General features: G+C 40.0%; 1 protein-coding gene across 1 annotated transcript; it reads right to left on the reverse strand.

The window, feature by feature from the left end:
• Window positions 1–15,897: 15,897 nt before the first annotated feature.
• On the reverse strand, window positions 15,898–16,979 carry LOC122477427 (centromere protein V-like protein 3). The gene has a single exon (XM_043570402.1). It carries the CDS (start codon window positions 16,805–16,807, stop codon window positions 16,019–16,021), a length of 789 nt encoding a protein of 262 aa, XP_043426337.1. The 5' UTR covers window positions 16,808–16,979; the 3' UTR covers window positions 15,898–16,018.
• Window positions 16,980–18,202: the final 1,223 nt, after the last annotated feature.

Genomic DNA, 18,202 nt, shown 5'->3' on the forward strand with positions numbered 1-18,202 from the left:
AACTTTTGAAATAGAAATGTGTGTGTGTGAGTGTGTGTGTGCGCATGCGCGCGCATGCATGTTTGAATGCACAAGCATAATAAAAAGTTTGGGAAGTGGGGCACCTGGGTGGCTCAGTCAGTTAACGTCTGACTTCAGCTCAGGTCATGATCTTGCAGTCTGTGAGTTCGAGCCCCGCATTGGGCTCTGTGCTGACAGCTCAGAGCCTGGAGCCTGCTTCGGATTCTGTGTCTCCCTCTCTCTTCCCCTCCCCTGCTCACGCCTCTGTCTCTCTTTCTCTCAAAAGTAAATAAACATTAAAAAAAAAGTTTGGGAAGATACATAAACACACAAAATGATTCACTGTTGACATCTCTGGATGATGACATTACAGATACTATGTTTCCTCATTTTTATGTTCATTTTGTTATGTTTAGGATTTGCTACCATGTGAACTAGTTGCATATTTGATTATTTTATTTCTGGTTATAGATTACTTTCACAGAATTAAAAAAATCAGCAAATAACAAAAGGTATATAAGTCTCCATCTCACACCAGGTCCATACCCGCCCCCCCCCCCCGCCCATTTCCTATTCCCAGATTAGGGCACTCCAGATTCAAAAAATCAAAATATGAGACAGTTTTCATGTTACAGTGTGTATATAAGGAGGATGAGATGCTATGTAAGCAAAGAAGCTCAGAGTACTAGTGTCAGAACTAGGATAGAAATCTGTTTCTTTTGCAAACCAAGCTCTCTCTGATTTTCAGGGCCTCAGATATACTGTTCCCACTATGTGGAAAATTTGTTCCCCCACACTTGTCTGTCTGTCTCTTACTGTCTTTTCAGGTCTCAGCTTCTACATCTCTTTCTTTGGGAGTCACTCTAACCTAGGAGGGATTTCCATCCTGTGTATTGTCAAAGTATCCTGAATGTCTTGTATCTCAGAGAGCACTTACACATTTTGCTATAGTTTCTTTTTTTGTTTTGTCTGTTTTAGCAGAAATCATGAACTCAATCTCATTTATTTTTGCATCCCAGAATCTAACACAGTGCTTGACAGGCAGATTTGGGAAAAATCTACCTTATTTGGGCCCCGAGAACCAATACTAAAGCTTTGTCCTAATCATTTCCTCATTATCCAACACAGATTAGAGTGGTTTGAAAGCGCACAAATAAAGGAGTTGAATATTTAGTGGGTGGAAGATGATAGAAGCTCATTGCTAACATCCCAAATGGACAAAGATCTTCTTAAACATCAGGAAAATGTAATTGGAAATAGAATTGGGGGAAGCAGGGGCACCTGGGTGCTCGGTTGGTTAAGCTTCCAACTTCGGCTCAGGTCATGATGTCACGGTTCCTGAGTTTGAGCCCCGTGTTGGGCTCTGTGCTGACAGCTGGGAGCCCGGAACCTGCTTCGGATTCTGTGTCTCTCCCTCTCTCTGTTACTTCCTGTCGCGCTCTCTCTCTCTCTCTCTCTCTCGAAAATAAATAATATTAAAATTTTTAAATAAGAATTGGGGGCAGGAGATTTCTGGGGAGGGTTTTCTTGCTCCTCAAGAGAGAAGTACAAGAGAGGGCAGTATTCTCTTTCTGCCGGATGTCATTGTGCCTAGACTTGATGCTAGGAACTCTTATTGCAGAGGAAAGCATGCTAACTGAAGTATCTTTTGATGTCAGAGGCTCATTTCCTGGAACTTCTGGAGACAGACATCAGCTATCTGCTGAATTCAGAGAATCCTTCCAGACATGCTGAAAAGGGGTCTGCCAAAATGCTGGTTTCCCAAACAATCCAGGATTGTACAATTTCCTCCAATATCCACTGGAGATCGCTACTCCACTGCTGATATTGTCTGCTATAGCCCACTGAGAGTAAATGTGTATCATTTACAGCCCATTATTATAAGCCCTCATAGCACAAAACTCCTAAATGTACAATAGGTCCAGGACTTAGGTGTGCGGACAAAAAAAAATAATAATAAGATAAGAATGTCAATAATCCTGCCCCAGCCTTATATTCCCCATGGAATGCCTGAGAACCCCAGACATCTTAGCACATTTCCCACCACACTGATGTGTGGTTAGCACAGGAACACTGTGAATGTTCTTCATGGAATGACATGTAGTATTCACCAACTAGATGTAAAGGACACCATAGTCCAGGATTGAGGGATTATCTCAGACTTTGAGATGCAAAATGGTTAATTATACACAAGATTGTTAACTGTCTGCTCACCTGTTTCACCACCTTCATATGTAACTTTCTAACCCAGTTCTAACTTCAAAGCCTTTTTCTTTCCTGAAAAGAAGAGCTTCCAAAAGTATGGAACACAGATAACTGGTGAAACCAACACAAATTTTAGTGTTACTTGAATATTAAAATGTAAATAGTAGTATATATGTCTTATTTGGCAATAAACATGCAGAATATCACAGCCATAGCAAGCCATAGCAAGGGATGATACGGAAGAGCATTGGCATTACATATTCCTTGAAAATTTTTCATAAATTTTCCTCTAAATATCTCTAATCTTTCCCCAAGTTTCCTTCCCTATTGTCAATGACCCAGTTTTCCCCCCTCTCTCTAAATCCTCCATCCCTTATCAGACTTCTTGATTCCCCAAGAATAGAAGTTTCCTCATCTTCCTTTCCCTCTGTCATCTGTTCCCTCCGAAGCCAATTCCAAGCCTCCAATTTGCATTTTTTCTACCAGAAACAATTTCTTTAAATAAAGGACCCTCCTCAGGACAGTTTTTGAATGATAGCAGGACATTATAAACAACAATGATTATTCCCTCTCAGAAAGTGTTCAAACAAATTTCCCTGTCTCCCCAAAGCAGACGATATGAGCACATTTCCAGAAGAAAAAAGGTCATACTTAACCTCATTGGGTATTCTGAGCATTTTGCCACAATCTTAAAAGTCTTTCAGTTTTACTGAAAACATTAGACAAAAAGAGCACAGTGGGATCCAGAATTGCCAACCATCTTAAAAGTAGTAGATAAATGACTGAGTTCTGAAAGATGTCAACCCAGGTTATATCCTGTGGTATGAACTATGCCGGCTTCAGTGAAGGATGACACTGAGAAATTAGCTAGAATTCTCCTCTCCCTTAATACCCCATGATACAGTATAAAACTTTACTAGGCATCTAATACACTGAAGCCAAAGTATGGTACCTACTTTGCTAATTTCAGACAGAAAGAGAAGTTTCAACAAACACTTGATGATGCTTACTCAATTTCAGTCTGGATTTCCTAGAGTGGTAAAGAGGATGCATACATGGGGCAGCATAAAAATGAGACTATAGAAGATGAATTTTAAGCCTTTACCTGGCCAAGAAGAAGAAAGATACTCAGAAGAAAAAGATTGGGGTGTCTGGGTGGCTCAGTCGGTTGGGCATCCGATTTCAGCTCAGGTCATGATCTCCTGGCGTGTGAGTTCCAGCCCTGCATGGGGCTCTGTGCTGACAGCTCAGAGCCTGGAGCCTGTTTCAGATTCTGTGTCTCCCTCTCTCTGCCCCTTCCCCACTTGTGCTCTCTCTTGCTCTCAAAAATAAACATAAAAAATGAAAGAAAAAGATTAATTTGAACAGATTGAAAAGGAGTGGCCAAAGTAATAGGAAGAGAACCAGGGGAGTCATCTCCTGAGTGTGAAAATGTTCACTTATAATAACAGTTTTACTAATCATTGGGTTGTGAATTTAATTCTGTCGGGATTTAATTCTGTCAAAATGCTATCTATGAATGTAAACTCTAAAATAGAATAATACAGTTGGCAAGCTTATATTAATTCAACAGTTTATTCACCCAAGAAGAATTTCTCAAAGATTCTGTGTTTTATCACACAATTTGTATTTGGAAAAGTTTTGGTAAGTTATGTAACATGCTCTCACACTGATCATCAGATCAGTGGATAAGATAATAACAAGTTGGGAAGAATTACTAAGAAGCAAGTAAGTCAGGAGGGATCTAAACACAGGGTGATGATGAAAACCAAAAATCTTATTTTAAGTGAAAGAAAGTTTTAATTCAGTGGTGGGATAAGAGATATCCTTTACTGAAGGATCATTCATACAATAAACATTCACTGAATACCTGTGTGTGCCTCAACCAGGCTTTCTGGACATGGAGGGAAACCAAGGCAAGGCTACAAATACTTCTGGTCTAGAGGAAGACAGTTATACAGAAATGTCATTACCAAACCTTATGGTGAGGGCCATGACAGGGGTAAGAAAAAGAGGCACTAGAAAACCGAAGTAAGGCCTCTAAACACCAGGCAAAGGATGGACGAATGTGATTAGGCTGTAAAAAAGACTTAACTTGGTCAGAGAGATAAATAGTGTTGTGGTCAGTTTTTATCACTGGATCGGTCTGACTCCACTGCTTCATGCAGTTTACGTTATTCCAGGCTCCCAGCTATAATAATGCCATCAGTTTTTAGTTCAGCACTTAAAAGGACACTGCCCCTGATTCTGCTGTCACTTTTAATGCTGCCTTCTCCTTGATTCCCTATAAAATGAAGTTGTTGACCCAAAGACCTGTTAGTTTATGAGCAGCAATTTTGAGATTTGATCTAGCACTGTACAGAGATACTCCCCCGATGGGTGCCTATATTTTCCATATGTGAATTTTATTGGAAGCATAATGCATGCCTTATCAGGAAGAACAAGTATATCTCAGCAAGTATAATGTAAGTGAAATGTTGTCATAATGAGTGTATGAATATATGGCTTGAAGATAAACCTGAATGAATCCCAGCTCCATCACTTACTACCCAAGTTACCTAACACCTTTAAGCCTTCTCCCTCATCTGTAGATGGCAGGGGGCAGGTGTTGATAAATACCTCACAGAGGTAGCTGGGAAGGAAAACAATCATTGAGATAATCCTTTTATGTTTCTCCCTTATTAGACTGTGAGCTCCCAAATGGCAGGGGCCTTGTCTGAGTCATCCCTGTGACCTAAAAACTTCCAGAACTATGTCCACTCCAGAGTAGCACTCCATCCAATTTCGTTTGCCATTTTTCTGAACCAGGTTTCAGCTTCTTCTGCTCTAAAGAAATGATGCTTATCTTAGAGATTCTTTCTTCTTTATCTTGGAGTGTCTTTCTTGCATCATAGTTTATAAAACTGCTTATATTCCAACATTGATGGTAACCTCAGAGGAAAGCATATTTTGCTCCATTGTGAATTTTGCCACTATTTGAGTTTTTGAGCTACACTTGAATAGATCTGAGCCAGATATAATTCCTCATTCTTTTCCATGTTAAATTTTACACACTGACAACTCAAGTGGCAGGCTAGAGGCTTTATAGTGGTATATGGGTTTATTGCCATAAATATTGAAATAACATGAACAGCAATAACTTCTCTTACTATATCTGCCAATGGCAGACTATAATATCACCACCAGAACCCTTATCCCATTGTGCTTTAAACAGTGGTTACTTGTCTGTCTCACCACTGTAACCTTTCAGAGGCCAGGAAATGTATTTATTCCTTTTTATTCCCAGCACCCATGACAGCTCCTGGCACATAGAGAATATTTAATAAATGCTTCTTGAATAGATTAATGAGAGCTTTTGTGAATTTTATACAACTATGCAGAGGAGGTAACAGGTTAAGAGTGGTTCTAAAACAATCCCAATGTCAAACAACTTTCAGAGGGGTGAAATCCAATCCCAGGTCCACCTAAATCAGAAAGCCTGCAGATTTGGTTGTATTGGCTTTACTAAGGTTGAGGCTTAGAACACACCTCAACAATTATTAAGGGAAATATATAGAAAACCCACAGCTAACATCATACTCAATGGTGCATGATACTATATATAGAAAACCCTAAGAACTCCACCAAAAAACTACTAGAACTGATAAGTGAATTCAGTAAAGTGGCAGAATACAATATCAATGTACAGAAATCCATTGCATTTCGGAGCAGCTGGGTGGCTCCGTCGGTTAAGCGTCTAACTCTTGATTTCAGCTCAGGTCATGGTTGTGAGTTTGAGCCCCATGTTGGGCTTTGCGCTGACAGTACAGAGCCTGCTTGGAATTCTCTCTCCCTCTCTCTATGCCCCTCCCATGATCTCTCTCTCTCTCTCCCAAAATAAATAAACTTAAAAAAATTAAATCCATTGCATTTCTATATACTAATAATGAAGCAGTAGAAAGAGAAATTAAGAAAACAATCCCATTTATGATTGCACCAAAATGATAAAATATCTAGGAATAAACTTAATGAAGAAAGTGAAAGTCCTGTACACTGAAAACTATAAAACATTGATGAAAGAAATTGAAGGTGACTCAGACAAATGGAAAGATATTCCACGTTCATGGATTGGAAGAGAAAATTTTGTTAAAATTTTCATACTACCCAAAGCAAACTACAGATTTAATGCAATCTCTAAACTTCTTTACAGGTTTTGGATACTAACCCTTTATCAGATATGCCATTTGCAAATATCTTCTCCCATTCTGTTGGCTGCCTTTTAGTTTTGTTGATTATTTCCTTCGCTTTGCAGAAGCTTTTTATTTTGATGAGGTCCCAATGTTTCATGTTTGCTTTTGTTTCCCTTGCCTTTGGCGACGTGTCTAGTATGAAGTTGCCACAGCTGAGGTCAAAGAGGTTGCTGGTTATGTTCTCCTCTAGGATTTTGATAGCTTCTTGTCTCATAATTAGGTGTTTCATCTATTTTGAATCTATGTTTGTGTATGGTGTAAGAAAGTGGGAACTGGGCCACTTTTTTATACCATACACAAAAATACACTCAAAATGGATTAAGGACCTAAGTGTGAGACATGAAACCATAACAACCCTAGAAGAGAGCACAGTCCGTAGTTTTTCTGACATTGGATGTAGCAACATTTTTCTAGATATGTCTCTTAAGGCAAGGGAAACAAAAGCAAAAATAAACTCTTGGGACTACATTAAAATAAAAAGCTTCTGCAAAGCAAAAGAAACAATTAACAAAACTACAAGGCAACCTATGGAATAGGAGAAGATATTTGCATGTGACATATCCAATAAAGAGTTAGTGTCCAAGATATATAAAGAACTTATACAACTGAACACCCCAAAACCAAATAATCCAGTTTAAAAAATGGGCAGAAGACATAAACAAACCATTCTCCAAAGAAGACATACAGATAGCTAAACAAACACATGGAAAGATGCTCAACATCATTCATCATCCCGGAAGTGCAAGTCAAAACTACAATGACATATGATCTAACACCTGTCAGAATGGGTAAAATGAAAAATGTAAGAAAGAAATGTTGGCAAGGATGTAGAGAAAAAGGAATCCCTGTGCACTGTTGATGGGAACGGAAACTGGTGCAGCACTGTGAAGAATGGAAGCTCTTCTAAAAATTAAAAGTAGAACCTCTATATGATCCAGTAGTCACACTACAGAGTATTTACCCAAAGAGTACAAAAACACTAATTTGAAAGGACATATGCACCACTGTGTTTACTGCAGCATTATTTACAATAGTCAAATTACGGAAGCATCCCAAGTGTCCATCGATATATGAAGGAATAAAGAAGTGGTATATGTATACAATGGAATATTATTCAGCCATAAAAAATAATATCTCGCCATTTTCAAGGACATGGATGGAGCTAGTGAGTATAATGCTAAGTAAAATAAGTCAGAGAAAGACAAATACCATGATTTCACTCATATGTGGACTTTGAGAAACAAAACAAATGAGCTAAAGAAAAAAAATGAGAAAAAGAGACAAACCAAAACCAGACTCTTAACTATAGAGAACAAATGGCTGGTTACCAGAGGAGAGCTGCGGGGGCAATGGGCGACATAGGTGAAATGGATTAAGAGTACACATATAATGATGATCACTGAGTAATGTACAGAATTGTTGAATCACTATATTGTACACCTGAAACTAATATAACATTACATGTTAACCAAACTGTAATTAAAATAAAATTTAAGAAAAATATAGTTACTAAGAGCTCTTTAATATTCTTTTTGCACAAAATGAAGGATTCCCCTAGCGAAAAGCCAGCATTAAGACCATAAAGAACAGAGCACTGAGCGTAGTAAAATTTCTGCATTGGTCCAACACATCCTAAGATGATGTGACTGTCTGGAGCCAGTGGTTCCTAGAAACTAAGGACTTTATTATTTTTTTTTTAAATTTTTTCAACGTTTATTTATTTTTGGAACAGAGAGAGACAGAGCATGAACGGGTGGGGGGCAGAGAGAGAGGGAGACACAGAATAGGAAGCAGGCTCCAGGCTCTGAGCCATCAGCCCAGAGCCCGACGCGGGGCTCGAACTCACGGACCGCGAGATCGTGACCTGGCTGAAGTCAGACGCTCGACCGACTGCGCCACCCAGGCGCCCCGAAACTAAGGACTTTAAATTTAGAGTAAGGGACTTGAAGTTTAAAAGAAAGGTACTTTCACAGAAACTGGGTCTTGGTTTTAGTCCTGGAGGTCAGCTGGAGGAGGAGTGAAGAGGATGGAGTTCTCTTGTGATTCACGGTGGATTAAGGGACTCCATCCAGACTAATGGTGTGCTATAGGCAGTGCATACTGACTTTACTAGAGGTGATGATTAAAAATGAAATTATGTGAACTTACAATAAATTTCATTATATTAAGAAAGTACTCAAAACTTACTGCTTCCTAATTCTTTTATTACAATTTATTATCGTCTATGTTCTTGAATTTATGTCTTTTGTATCTGTCTTGTGGACATGTTATATAAAGGTATAAAGGTATACAACTACACATCTCTTTTTTAAAATTGATGTATAGTAAACATACAGTGTTATATTAGTTTTAGGTGTACAATATAGTGATTCAACAATTCTATACATTTCCCAGTGCTCACAAGACAAGTACTCTTGACCTCCTTCATCTATTTCACCCAACCCTCACCTGCTTCCCCTCTGGTAACCATCCGTTTGTTCTCTCTATTTAGGAATCTGTTTTTTGTTTGTCTCTTTTTCACTTTGCTTGCTCATTTGTTTTGTTTCTTAATTTCTAAATATGAGTGAAATTATATAGTATTTGTCTGCACATCTCTTCTTAGGTATGTATTCAATGACTTCACATTGGTAACCTGAAATAGGCAATTGTATGGGTATTTGCACCACACCATGGAGATCAGGAAATCAGGTTTAATTTATCATTATGTTGATTGCCTGGAATTAAGAAAGTAAAGTAAAATATATTAATAATTCATATTAAACTGAAGTGTATTTTGTGGCTGTGGCCATTACAGTGTGAATAGAATAGCACACAAAATTTAAGAACTAGTAGTTAGTGTTTCAAAGCTATTGTCCAACTCAGGCAAAGAGGTTGCTAGAGTCATTGATGAATTAGTGAAGTTCTGATATAGGTTGTCACCTATATTTGAATTTTCGTGTTACTCATTAACTTAAGTTAAAAAACAAAATTCATATTAATTATCTGCTGTCCCCAAAGGTGGGGATTCTCAGCTGGCAACCTCAGTGATGGTGCTTGTGGTGCAGAGCATGCCCTCACCTCCATTCCAGCTTGCTGAGAAATAAAGGTCTTATCTTTTACCTGCCAAAACAAAACAAAGATAAACAAACAAACAAACAAACAAAAAACAACAAAAATTCATGTAAGAACTGCACTTGGAGAGACATGTTAAATATTTATCAGTATATATCAGGCTAATACTTCAACTCACCACACCCCACACCAAATGACCTGGCCTCCCAGTGTTAACTGGTGGTTCCAGAGGAGTGCAGGTGACATCTGAAGAGATGGTTAGATAAATGGTTCATAAGACCTAGAAGCAAAGTGTAGGAGTGGAGGACAAATGGAGGAAGGAGGTGGAGGTGATGGGGGGGGGGGTGGTTAGGCTATTTCTATGAGTACACATGTGTGAAAATATATATTAATGTTTACTTTGGATCTTGCTTACAAATGTTTTCTTATAAACTTCAATGAATATTTTTTCACATCCAAGAATGTACATGTACACACATGTGCACACACAGATATACATGTATATTTATATAGCATATAAATATGGTAGATTTAATGGATTTTATTTATTCATGTTTAAACAGGTTAATATATGGGCATAGCAGCATGTACAGTGAATGTTTAATAATTCTCAAAAAACACTGGCTAGTTCATCAGAGAAATGTAAATCAAAGCCACAATGAGATATTAAGCTATGCCTGTCAGAATGGCTAAAATGAAAAAGGCAAGAAATAACAAGTGCTTGTGAGGATGTGAAGAAAAAGGAGCACTCATACACTGTTGGTGGAAACGTATATCAGTAAAGTCACTGTGGAAAACAGTACGGAGTTTCCTCAAAAAATTAAAAATAGAAATACCATATGATCCAATAATTTCACTACTGGGTATTAGAAAACAAAATAAAACAAAAACACTAATTCAGAAAGATACAAGCACCACTATGTTTATTGCAGCATTATTTACAATAGCCTAGAAATTGAAGCAACCTAAAAGTCCATCAAGAGACAAATGGATAAGGGAGATGCAGGGTGGGTATACAATGGAATATTACACAGCCATAAAAAGGATGAGATTGTGCCATTTGCAACAACATAGGTGGACCTAGAGGGCACTATGCTAAATGAAATAAGTCAGACTGAAAAAGACAAATAGCCTATGATTTCACTTATATATGGAATCTAAAAAAACAAATGAACAAACAAAAAGCATAATCAGACCTATAAATAGAGAGAACAAACTGATGGTTGCCAAAGAAAAGAGGGTAGGGGATGGGCAAAATGGGTGAAGGGGAGAGAGAGATACAGGCTTCTAGTTATGGAATGAATAAGTCACAGAAATAAAAAGGCACAGCATAAATAATATAGTCAGGGATATTGTAATAGCGTTGTGGTGACCATAGCATTATATATAAACTTGTCAAATCACTATGTTGTACACCTGAAACTAATATGACATTGCATGTCAACTATACTCAAATAAAAAAAAATAAAGAAAGAAAATATGCAACAAAGAACCTTTTGGAGGTAATGAGTATATCAATTACCTTGATTGTGGTAAAGGTTTTACGGATGTACACATATGTCCAAATTCATCAAATTATATACATTAAATATGTGCAGTTTTTGTTTATCAATTATACTTTAGTAAAGCTTTTTAACAAAAATAAAGTATGTGGAGATGTTTTATGCTGGCTGATTTGTAGTGATGGGATAATAATTTTTTCTTGCAACTTTATACTTTTCTGTTTTTCCTTACATTGTATATTTGTTATTTTTGAAATCAGAAATATGGCCTTTCTCTGTGTAAAAACAAAAACAAAAATAAAACATTGGTTAGTTGTTTTTTCACTCCTTTTTATTCAAATGATACATACATTTTTCTGAAAATTTTTTGCCATGGGCAAGAAATATCTGTATTTTAAGTTATATACTTTATACAGTCTGAATTTTTATCAAAATTCAATAGTAGTTTTATTTCAGTGCTTGGCACATCGTGGGTGCTCTACATGTATAGATGCTGAATATTGATAGATCAGATACTGTACTGAGAATTTGGGGTTCAGAAAGAATTGAATAGGGTCCTTACCCTCAAAATGCTTATAGAAAACAAGCAAATACAATTTATGATCTGATATTGAGGCCAGACTAGAAGTCTGTTCCTCATGTGCATCAAACTCTCTCTGACTTCCAAGACCTCATATATATTACTTTCTCTGGGAAATTCTAGTTCCACTTTCCACCTGACCAACTCCTATTTATTTGTTACGTCTCATATGGAAAGTCTCTTCCTTTGAAAGGCTATGGCTTGCCCTCATCTTGATATGTATTATCACGATGTTTTGAATTCCCGCATCACTGTGAGAACCTACTGCAGTTTGTTGAAGTTTATTGTTTGGTTGTCTGTCTCCACCGTGAACTCCACAAAGACTAAGACCAGGTGTATATTGCAGGATCTATTTCAGGATTTGGCATACTAATGGGAGGCAGTGTGGTGGCTGGAGGTCTCAGTTCATAGGATGATAAAAAGCAAAAATAATGCATCCATCAAAACTGGATGAAAAGACACAGTTGAAGACCTGAAATTTACTGACGGAGATTCTTTTCTTAATATATTAACTAGTGCAAGATTTTATTCAGTGAGAAAAGGGAAATGGGAAATAAAATCTGGGGGCAATGATTTTATGAAAGATTTCCTATTTCAGGACAAAAGCCACATAGAAAGAGACAGGCCTTCTTTTTCTGCTTGATACTGTTCTTTCTGGAACGCTTATTGTAGAGAAAAGCATTCCAACTACTGGGGTTCTTTCCCAGAGACTCTGGGGAGGAAAGCATCACCCATCCCCTTTGAATTTCTCAAGTGTTACAGTAAAATTATCCAATAATGTGATGTTACTTACAATGTCCACCGGAGGGTGATGTGCTACTGCTGGTACCACCTTTTATAGCATGGCCTGTGAGGACTAACTTTACTTATAATCTATCATTTTAAGAATACCATATAAATAAAAGAAGCCCTTTCTGTAGATGTGAAGACATAGAGTAAAAGATGGAAATGGCACCCATCCTGCCCCCATTCCCTAGAATGGACTAGATTCCCTGGGGTCTTGGAATGCTTTCCCTACCACCTGATGTGTGACTAACATGGCACAGAGTTCATGGTTTCTCCTGAAATGTAGCTGGTCTCTCTGTCTTTAAAAAAAATTTTTTTTAATGTTTATTATTTTGAGAGAGATAGAGAGGGGGGGAGGGGCAGAGAGAGGGAGACATAGAATCTGAAGCAGGCTCCAGGCTCTTAGATGTCAGCACAGAGCCCCACGAAGGGCTTGAGCTAAGGAACCGCGAGATAATGGCCTGAATGGAAGTTGGACACTTAACCAACTGGGCCACCCAGGCGCCCCTACCTGGTCTCTTTATGTTCCTTTATATCTCATCCTAGAAATAGACAAGATTAGGAAGGAGAATTATTAACATGGAAATTTTAGAGATGAGGACCCTGAAACTAAAGCCCGGAGAAAATCATTAACTGGTCCAAGAGTAGTGGCCTTTTTTCTGTGCTCCCTCAGCACCTTGTTCTTGTTCTAGCTACAGTCTGTTTTAAGCTTGTGGTTATTTGTCTCCCTCATCCACCAGACAGAAATGATAGGGGCCTAGGCACTGAATTTTGTTCACTGCTCTATTCTAGCATGGAGAGCAGTGCTGGGCACCCAGTAGGCATAAAATGGGGTAAAGCTGGAGAGAAAATTGGGTCTGAGGTGGGGTAGGATGAGGTTCCATCTAAGGTGATTCCCCTGTTAACAGCATATATGGATGAAGACAGGAACATGTTTATGAGGACCGAGAAGTGGATATTGTCTGATGGATCCATTAAAAGGGAATAGAACATCCTGTAGACTTGTGGCTTACTAATCCTTTTACCCCATTACTGGAATCTTCTGACTCTCACTTTAAGTAGCCAAAAAATGGCACCTGAGAGAGTGCACATGGAAGTGTCTTAATCCTAGAGCTGGATACAATTATGACCATTGATTCTGTTTATCAGTGTCCTGATCTGATAAGGGCAATAACCACAGCAAGTTCTTGTTGTGTGCTTGCTACGTGTCAGTCACTGTGCCAGATTATATTTATGACTTCATTCAGTCTTCACAGTGAAGGAGACTGTGGGTTTTTACAGATTTTACAAAGCCAGACAGCAGTAAGTAGAAGAGTTGGCATTTCAGCCCAGGCCCAAATGCCCAGTCGTCGCACTTTCCTTGAAGTAAGAGATGCCTAAAGCATGGCACACGGACCATGGTCAGTGTCCACGATAACTTTCATGATGCATAGACAAACATTTAATATACAGCTTGAAAATGTATTATATTTTTTGTGCAACGGGAGAAAAATCTAATACATAAAGCAACATTAAAGCCTTCTTTGGAAGTAGGGGAAAAAGACACTGACATCACACAACCTGTGCCAAAACCCCCTAAAGATTCCCTTAAACACCTCTCTCCTTTCCCCAGCATTCCTCATTGGTTCTAAGCTGCCAATTGATTCTCTTCCTCTCCAAATCTCCATCCTCAGATATCTGGGAGATATACTTTCCCCCAACAGCTTGTCCATCCTCAAGTTCTAGCACTGTCTCCCATCCCTTTTCACCACACAACTGTCCCCTACCTGCATTCTCAAACACTGAAGGCAGCCTAGGATCCATAAATGGTATGCAGGTTAATAATGCTCTCTGAAACCCTTGAACATGAGTTTTTAACAGATCAAACTCATGATTTGTACATAGCATAGAGAAGCAGAAAAGTCAATATTCACTTTGAAAGAGAAGTCACTCTTAGAAAGAAAGCTATACATACATGAGTTCATTTGTACAGAAACACTGACGTGGTAGAAGCATGAAGTCTTGAGTCATTTTTTCCTCTCTAGATCTCATCCATGCAATGGAATATCATATAGGTGTAACTCTAGGTGCAATTATTTTCTGACCACCAAGATGACCGAATCTCCTGGGGGGCATATATGTATGTTCATCGTCTCTCTCCCTCTATTCTTTTTCTACCTCAACCCAACCTCTACACGGTAAAGGGCTGGACCAAGCTATTCCAAATAACAAAGGAGGAGCTTCAGGAATAGAGGTACATGTTAGGAAAACCAGGTCATAAATTCTCTTACACCAGTCTGGGGTGGGGGAATGATGGTAAATGGGAGGTAAGGATTGAAGGATGATAGCTTCTCTGTGTGATGGCTGTCACGTTATTTGAAAAATACATGGAAACAAATACCTACTTAGTTCATTTTTAATTTGTTGATAGATATGTCAAGTTAAACAATTCAATGCATATTGTATGCACTTGTACAGAAGAGACAGACAGCAAGAGAGATGGAAAGAGCTCCAGGCCTTTTATCCAAGTCAGAGAACACTGAGAATATTTATTTGTACTTTACTCCTTCAAAATATTGTTATTATAGTGAAAAGTTGGGAAAAAAGGTAACTATCCATCAGAACCAACCATCCATCCATCCATCCATCCATCAGAAAACAGGTAATCAATCCATCCATCAGGTTGGTTAAATGAGTTATGTAAGATCTACATTTTTTAATTCTATGAAGCTATTAAATGATGGTTTTTGTACATATCATTTAACAGGAAAAGACACTCATCACCTATTGTCTGATAAAAATCTCAGGTATAAAGAAATTACATATAAATTAATGCTGATTGTAATGTACAACATAGAAATAGATACTTTTCAGTTATTAGGTACTCATTTCTGAACACTTTATCTGAATACTTAACACATAGTCAAGATAGGAATTTCAAAACATCAAAGAGGGTGTACATACAGTCCACAGATACCTTTTCTCATTCTTGTCTCCCCATCCCCCTTCCCAGAGGCAGTTTCTAAAACAAAACCAAGCAAAATGGCAACATCATTTGAAAACATAGGTGCAATGAGGTATGTAACACTAATGAACCTTAAACCTACTATACACAAATACATTAAATAAACACTGTGACCGAAAATAACGCACATCTCTAAGTAGCGAAAACGTGAGTGCGTACCTAACACACACACGCACACAGATAATCAACAGAAAACGTCCTCATAAAGGTCTACAAAAGTGTTTAGATATAGTGAGTGGTCTTACATGCCAGATGCGACCATTTAAAAACAATCTTGCTCACAATAGCACCATAACGGTACAGTACATATGAATAATCTGAAAATGATCTGTGAAAACTGTAGGAAGAATAATACAACTGAGTGTTATGCAAGGCGACCTGCAAAGGTAGAGGCACTGCTTGCTGACGGGATTGGAAGACTAGGGCTGTTCACAGACACATGTGTGCTCAGTTTTTTGATTATAAGCAAGTCCGTTGAAACACACTGAGAGGGAAGGGGTGGAAGCTTGGCGCGACATCACGGGTTCCCCAGTCCAGAAACCGACCTCTTTCATACAGTAATTCCTTCACAAGCACTGAGGTGGCCCCCTCGAAGGACACCGGGCACGTTTCAGGCGGGTGGCGGCCCCAGTCACTGCTCCTCTTCAGGAGAGGCAGGGGCTCACTCGGGAGACGCGTTCTGGATGGCCTTGAGCTCCTTCGTGGCCTCCTCCCCCCAGTTGCCACCGTCGACCTCCTCGATGACCACACTGCGCACGGTGCCCGCGTCCAGGCAGTGCGGGGCGACGCCGTAAACCCCGGGGTCAGAGACAGACGCGTGGAAACTCTGCACCCCGCACCTGCTGCAGAAGCTGTGCAGCGCCGGGTGCGTGTGGGATCGGTACGTGACGATGCTCTCGGCGCCCAGCAGGAGAGTGAAGCGCGAGGCCGGGACGAGGAAGTGCCGGTGCTGCTTCTTCCTGCACAGCCTGCAGCTGCAATCCACCACGCGCAGGTCTGCGGGGGCCCAGACGGCGAAGCGGACCGCGCCGCAGTGGCAGCCGCCGGTGTGGTACACCAGGCCCGGGTACTCGAAGGTGTCCAGCAGGAACTTGGCGGCGCCCTCGCAGCTGAGGCCCCGCCGCTTCCTGAACGTCTCCCAGCGCTCCCGCTGAGCGCCCAGGTCCATCTCGCCCGGGGACGCGGCGGGCGCCGGCGGCTTCGGGGCTGGTAGCGGGCCTCTGGAGGCTGCCTCCCGGGCTCGCCGCCACCAGCGCTTCCGCCGCAACCTTGCGGAATCCCGCCGGGCGGCCGCCGGCTTCCTCCCCGCCGCGTGGCTCCCCACGCGGACTTGGAAAGGGGGGCGCCGCGCGCCCATGACCGCGATGGCTGCGCAGGCTGCGGCGGGATCCCCGGGCCGTTTTTGCCCCTGCAGCTGCTGGGTGTTTGCGCCGTTTCTCACTCTGCCCATGGCGCCTGCAGCCTTTCAAGCGCGTGCCCACTGCCCCTCGTTTCCTAGTAAGTTACCGAGCAGCCTCATTGCATCAGCCTGATTGGCCACTTGTTGAATATGATGTAGAGACCCTTCCTTTGACCCTATCAAAACAGCCTTTACTGGCCTGAAATTCTGGCTGAGCCTATCAGCTCCCTCTTCTCCTAAGTATTATTGTCTATTGTTCATTCCAATCAGAAGCCTACCCTTAAAATATTGAAACACTGGAAATGCTGCAGACCTTTTATCTGGTATGCATGTGGAAGCAGGCAGAACAATTTATAAAAAGCACTGTTCATCTAGTGTAGAAGAGACAAACTGAAACATAGACAAAATGTGTAGTGTGTAATTGTACTAATAAAAATGATGACCCACAGTACTATGTTACAACACACCAGTGGACCCAAAGAAAGAAACTGTATGTTACTTCAATACAGGACAAGAAGGTCACTTGTTTAAGTGACATTTAAGAATAAGAGGTAAAAAAATTAAAAAAAAATAAAAAAAAGAATAAGAGGTAAAAGAAGAAAAAATACATTAATTAGTCCATCTATACCAAGAAAAATTAACAGCTCTGACAAGCATGCATGTGAAGCTGCAACTTTGTTCTTTGGAGATTGATGTGATCATTTCGCCTGGCCAGAGGAGAGACCCCACAAAATGAGCATGGATCTTCTTATCTGAGGTGTATTCAGCACCTGGGAAAACAGCGAGAAATCTTCCAAAAAGCGCTTCCTGAATTAGGTAGTGACAGCTACACACACTGGCTACAAGCAGAGGTCTATCCATAGCTTAGGCTCAATAATTCTTAACATTTTGTCATATATATCTACATTCATGCATGTGTGTATATATTTTCTGAAAAACATTTTTAAGTCATATATACACATCAATGCCACTTCATCTCTCAATATTTCAGCACTCATGTCCTGGGAATAAAGGCTGTGACAATAATTAATGGAAAACCTCACTGAAGTGGGCTGGGGATGCTGGAAGGGGAGGCTGGTAGGAAAATGCTACCATTCAGTGCCAATTATAGGAAGAATTGTCGATTACAGACCCCTAACAGAACCATCTCAATAGGAAAGAATGGTCAAATGCAGGCTTATCTTAACAGGGAAGATGTACATTGCATCTCCTGCAAGAAACCCACTACCCCTGCAATTCAGCCAACGAGAAATGGGTATCACCTTGAATCTTGCTTTTCTCCAAAGGACTTTTGTTCAAAACAACCCTTCCCAACTCCCTCCTTCTCCTTCCCCTTAAAATAATGTTACTCTCCTTTGTTTGTTGGACTTACCTATGGTTTTGCCATAGTTTGCTTGTCCTGGATTGCAATTCTGTGCTATTCCCAAATAAACCCAATTTTGCCGC

This window comes from Prionailurus bengalensis, chromosome X (assembly GCF_016509475.1).
Source record: "Prionailurus bengalensis isolate Pbe53 chromosome X, Fcat_Pben_1.1_paternal_pri, whole genome shotgun sequence".
Lineage (NCBI taxonomy): Eukaryota > Metazoa > Chordata > Mammalia > Carnivora > Felidae > Prionailurus > Prionailurus bengalensis.